This window comes from Rhinoraja longicauda, chromosome 21 (genome assembly GCF_053455715.1).
Source record: "Rhinoraja longicauda isolate Sanriku21f chromosome 21, sRhiLon1.1, whole genome shotgun sequence".
Classification (NCBI taxonomy): Eukaryota; Metazoa; Chordata; class Chondrichthyes; order Rajiformes; family Arhynchobatidae; genus Rhinoraja; species Rhinoraja longicauda.
In genome coordinates this window covers 22,712,135-22,718,134 of record NC_135973.1, presented here as the reverse complement: position 1 = coordinate 22,718,134, position 6,000 = coordinate 22,712,135, and the positions used below count along the sequence as shown (strand labels likewise).

General features: G+C 44.5%; 1 protein-coding gene across 1 annotated transcript in view; it reads left to right on the top strand.

Moving 5' to 3' along the window:
• The first annotated feature begins 879 nt into the window (after positions 1-879).
• prkar1b (protein kinase, cAMP-dependent, regulatory, type I, beta) overlaps positions 880-6,000 on the top strand; it is a 100,339-nt gene continuing 95,218 nt past the window's right edge. The window contains exons 1-2 of the mRNA XM_078418093.1: positions 880-1,028; positions 1,411-1,578. Of these exons, the coding sequence (XP_078274219.1) occupies positions 1,411-1,578 (168 nt within the window). The 5' untranslated portion in view covers positions 880-1,028. The remainder of the gene's footprint in view (positions 1,029-1,410; positions 1,579-6,000) is intronic.

The following is a 6,000-nucleotide window of genomic DNA, read 5'->3' as shown; positions in this document are numbered from 1 at the left end:
TTATGAGAAAATCAAAAGAAACATTTTATTTTACTACCTTTGTGTTGTTTCTGGTAGTGTCTTTGAGATTAATTTGCGACAACAGGAAAATCCTGCAGGATTGACAAAGTTATTAACAAATCAATAAAGGGTTAGGGTTATTTGGATGGATAAGATTTGCCAATAGGTCCATTGGTGTAAATGCAGACAGATGTTGGGTTGGAATAATTGTAATCGTTTTAAAAAAAACGTATCATGCCCCAAATCTGTAGGAACTGCAGATGCTGGTTTACACCGAAGATTGACACAAAAAGCTGGAGTAACTCAGCCGACAGCTTTCTTCAGACTCCAAATCTGATGCTTTTATGAAGTTACATGAGAGATAAACAGGAGCGGGTTATTTTGCGTTCTATTGCTTAATTTAGGAAAGTTGGTAACCATTAAATGTCAATAAAATGGGCTCGTAAGTTTTCCTGTATAGTGAGTACAGTACATTTCACCAGTGATCAATGAAGTTGGTTAACACATCCATAAGGTCACTGATATAAATCTGTCCTTTTATTTCTCTCTCACTAACATCCGCTTAAGCTTCCGGATCTGCTGAGGTTTGTTTTGCGACAACAACAAAAATGCAATGGTTCTATTTTGGATCTCCAGCATCCGGTAGCATGGATGATTTCCGTTACAGTAAATCTCTTAAGCGTTGGCAACACAGTACTGCATTCCCAGCATCTTTGCAAAAAGCATCTGCAGGGAAGTGGCTCAGCGCACCGGGACTCTGGCTTTGAGCGACGTCGGCAGCAACGGCGGAGTCCGCGCATGCTCAGTCTCCCCTCTCTTTTTCCCCTGTGACTCGTTCTCTCGGCGTTCAGGGGGTGCTGTGTATAGTGCGCACGCGCGTCTCTGCTCTCGGGGGAGGGAAGGAGGAGGGCTGCCGAGCGTATGCGCAGTGGTGGTGGGAGACAGGCTGTCAGTGGGACGGACGTCCACGCGAGCGAGTGATCGAGCGCGCGACCGGTGCTGGTGTTGGTGCTGGTTGCTGGGCAGAGGTAGGTGCGCGGAGAGAGATGGGAACGCGCGCCCGGGGGCAGCGCGCGCGCACACGGGGCGGTCGGGTAGCGCCCGACGGTTTGCCTTTCAAACGCCAGCGGTTGGCGTTGGAGGGAGGGAGGGGGCGGAGGACCCCCATCGCTGCCACCAACACCCGGCATGGCACCCAACTGACATCTCTTCCCACCCATCTCATCTAATCCATCCGCACCCACCCCCTCCACTCCCCTCCTCTCCCCTCCACTCCCCTCCCCTCCACTCTCCTCCCCACACACACACACAGTAATTAATCCGCCCCGTGAGGGTTTGGACGAGCCGAGCCATTCATTGGCGTTTAATTATTTTTTTTATGACGAATATAAACATAAAACCGCATAAAAGATGGCGGCGTCGAATATGGAGGAGGATGAGAGCTTGAAAGGATGCGAAGTCTACGTCCAGAAGCACAACATCCAGCAAATCCTGAAGGAATGCATTGTCAGCCTCTGCATTGCAAAACCCGAACGACCCATGAAGTTCCTCAAAGAGCATTTCGATAAGCTGGAAAAGGTAAAATTAAACAAAAAGCTACACGCATGACATTGTAATTGGATTTTAAGAAGAAATCGGGTCCGAATGGTCCTTGGATGATTTCCCTGTATGTATCATGTTGCATTGAGTATGATTGTGTCTCCCTCACTTAAGAAAGGTGACAATTGTTTGAGTGATCGCTGGTTGACCCATTGGCACTGTTGATGGGAACCCACAAGTAATTAACCTTTGGGGTGCTTCACCCATATTGACAACTGCACACCCAGTGAGAGAAACACAATGAACTGCAGTTGCTGGTTTATCAAAAAGAAACAATGTGCTGGAGTAACTCAGCATGTCAGGCAGGATCTGTGGAGGGAATGGACAGGTTACCTTTCGGGTTGGGGTCCCTCCTCAGACTTGATTGTGGTGGGGAGAAAGCTGGAAAATAAATTGGGGAGGCCTGGACAAGGCCTGGCAAATATTGGTAAGGGGATATTAAATTGGCAGACGTGTGGAGTAAGTGACAAAGGTTATAGACAATAGGTGCAGGAGTAGGCCATTCGGCCCTTCGAGCCAGCACCACCATTCAATGTGATCATAGCTGATCATTCTCAATCAGTACCCCGTTCCTGCCTTCTCCCCATACCCCCTGACTCAGCTACCCTTAAGAGCTCTATCTAGCTCTCTTGAATGCATTCAGAGACTTGGCCTCCACTGCCTTCTGAGGCAGTGAATTCCACAGATCTTCTGAGGCAGTGAATTCCACAGATCCACAGGTTGGAGGTGAAATGGACCCAACAGGTTGTTGGATAAGGAGCGTAGAGGTGGGAGCAATGAGTGCACACCGGACTGGGGCACATTAACTGTGGAACCTTTCAAACTAAATCTAAGACTTAAAATATGATCCTCCTAAATTGTAAGCTAGCAGAGCTGCTTCCTCATGTGGCCAGAGACCTGGGTTTGATCCTGACCTCAGGTGCTATCTGTGTGGAGCTTGCACATTCTCCTGGGCAGACAAAATGCTGGAGTAACTCAACAGGACAGGCAGCATCTCTGGAGAGAAGGAATGGGTGACGTTTTGGGTGGAGACCCTTCTTCAGACTGATGTCAGGGAAGTGGGCGGGACAGAGATGGAATGGAGTTGGAGACAATGTGAACTGGGAAGGGGGAGGGAGAGAAAGGGAAAGAAAGGGCTATTTGAAGTTAGATAAGTCAATGTTCATACCGCTGGGGTGTAAGCTACCCAAGTGAAATATGAGGTGCTGTTCCTCCAATTTGCGCTGGGCCTCACTCTGAAAATGAAGGTCAGATTGGGAGGGGGAGTTAAGTACCCCATTTCAGGGCACCATAATGTTTGGGACACAGCAATGTCATGTAAATGAAAATAGTCTTGTTTAGTATTTTGTTGCATATCATTTGCATGCAATGGCTGCTTGAAGTCTGCGATTCATGGACGTCACCAATTGCTGGGTGTCTTCTCTGGTGGTGCTCTGCCAGGCCTGTATTATAGCCATCTTTAGCTTATGCTTGTTTTGGGGGCTAGTACCCTTCAGTTTTCTCTTCAGCATATAAAAGGCATGCTCAATTGGGTTCAGATTGAGTGATTGACTTGGCCACTCAAGAGTTGACCATTTTTTAGCTTTGAAAGACTCCTTTGTTTCTTTAGCAGTATGTTTGGGATCATTGTCTTGCTGTAGAATGAACCGCCGGCCAATGAGTTTTGAGGCATTTGTTTGAACTTGAGCAGATAGGATTTGTCTATACACTTCAGAATTCATTATGCTACTACCATCATCAATGACGATAAGTGAGCCAGTACCTTCAGCAGTCAGACATGCCCAGGCCATAACACCCCCACCACCGTGTTTCACAGATGAGGTGGTATGCTTTGGATCTTGGGAAGTTCCTTCTCTCCTCCATACTTTGCTCTTGCCATCACTCTGATATAATTTAATCTTCGTCTCATCTGTCCACAAGACCTTTTTCCAGAATTGTTGGTGCTCTTTAAAGTACTTCTTGGCAAACTGTGATCTGGCCATCCTATTTTTGCAGCTAACCAGTGGTTTGCATCTTGCAGTGTAGCCGCTGTATTTCTGTTCATGAAGTCTTCCGCAGACAGTGGTGATTGATAAATCCACACCTGACTCTCGAAGAGTGTTTCTGATCTGTTGGACAGGTGTTTGGGGATTTTTCTTTATTATAGAGAGAATTCTTCTGTCATCATCTGTGGAGGACTTCCATGGCCTGCCAGTCCATTTGCAGTAAGCGCACCAGTGCTCTCTTTCTTCTTAATGATGTTCCAAACAGTTGATTTTGGTAAGCCTAAGGTATGGCTGATGTCTCTAACAGTTTTATTCTTGTTTCTCAGTCTCATAATGGCTTCATTGACTTTCATTGGCACAACTTTGGTTCTCGTGTTGATAAACAGTAATAAACGTTTCCAAAGATGAGGGAAAGACTGGAGGAAAGACTAGGTGCTGAGAGCTCTCCTATACCTGCAATAAGGAGGCAATTAAACACACCTGAGCAATTACAAATGCCTGTGAAGCCATGTGTCCCAAACATTATGGTGCCCTGAAATGGGATTATGTATAAACAGCTGTCATTTCTACCTGGTGAAACCAAAATGTATAAAAATGGCCTTTAATAAAATCTGACAATGTGTACTTTAATCACATGTGATTTTTTTCTATTACAAATCTCAAATTGTGGAGTACAGAGGCAAATAAATAAATGATGGGTCTTTGTCCCAAACATTGTGGAAGGCACTGTAGATAGGGTTACCCAGAGAAGGGGAATCAAGAAACAAAGGACATAGATTTAAGGTGAGGGGAGGAATGATTTAATAGGAACTTGAGGGACAACATTTTTACACAAAGGGCGGTAGGTATATGGTACAGGCTGCCAGAGGAGGTAGTTGAGGCAGGCACTATCACAAGGTTTATGAAACGTTTGGACAGGTGCATGGATAGGAAAGGTTTGGAGGGGTATGGGCCAAATGCAGGCAGGTGGGACTAGTGTAGATGTCAGCATGGGCAAGTTGTGCCAAAAGGCCTGTTTCCACACCGTATAACTCTATGACTGACTAGTGTGAATGGGTGATCAATGATTGGCATGGACTTGGTGGCCAAAGGGCCTGTTTCCATGCTGTCTCGTTGAATTCAAATACATTCCTGGGATCTGATTATCAGTTAAAAATGTCCACTTTTAATGCCTGTATTGTGTGGCAATGCACATTTTTCTTAATCTGCATGCCTTGCTTGTTCTGAAATTAGACCCCCCCCCCCCCCCCCCCCCGTGTCTAGCTCTTAACAAGTGCGTGAGAGAGTGCCAGGGAACATTGAGTGAAATTTAGTGCATTTCCTCAAGCAATTATAATTTGAGATTAAGACATACTCGCACTGAATGGCATGATGTACTTGCCTATAATGTAACAATTATTGTGTTATACATTCTGGTTTCTCCCACTTGCACTGCAATTGTCAGTCTAACATTGTAAACAAAATTGCATCAGTTGGCATATCTTTAAAAGATGTAATGCACCCCCCACGAGTAAAATAATATATCAGATTGAATTTTAAAGCAATGTTCATTTTTATAATTGTGAAAAGACTGATGGGACCATTATAAATTGCATGGTCATCTGAATTACGATTATATTTGACGTTGTTATGATCATGAGTTGTTTGTTGAGAGTGTCCATGCGGTTGTTTCCCACCTAATCGCCTTTCAAAAGAAAAATATTTTTGTGCCAGGTACTTTTGTTTCTAACGAATGAAATGAAGGTAGTGCATTGGATTGAGAGGTAATTTGAATCATGGTTCTGATGACTGGCAGGAGATGCAGTTTAATTGCCAAAGTTCACTCACATTAGAACCAGTGCTGATTGGCGATTGGCAAGTACAAAATCACCAGCTTGACCTAGATGCTGCTCTGGCTGTTGTTCTGAGCTTGACAATTGAACTATATTTTCTATTTCAAATTATGATGACTACCTTATGCCTTTTACTGAATGTTAAATGATGATTTGATTAATTTGTTCTGGTTAGTTTTTTTACTTTGCTTCAAAGATTTACCTTCTGAACTTGGGCAAGAATGTGTGGGCTTTGAGTGGGGGTGGTGAAAGAAAAAAAATCCTGGAAATACTCAACAGGCCAGGCATCTTTGGAGAGAGAAACAGTTAAAGTTAGAGCTCAATGACCTTTGAACAGGTTTTAAGATGCAGAAAAAAGAGGGAGGGGAGGAATCAAGAGTCATGAGCGGTTGTCATGTCATGAACCGGAACAATGAAATTCTTACTTGCTGCAGATTTACAGGTGCATTAGACGCAACAACAATAAATACATAATAAATTACTCGATCATTTGTGGTAGTGCAAAGTCTGTAGGGGTTTGGTGGTGAGGTAGGATTATGGTTAGGGTTTTGCACGGTGGTTCAAGAGCCTGATGGTTGATGGGA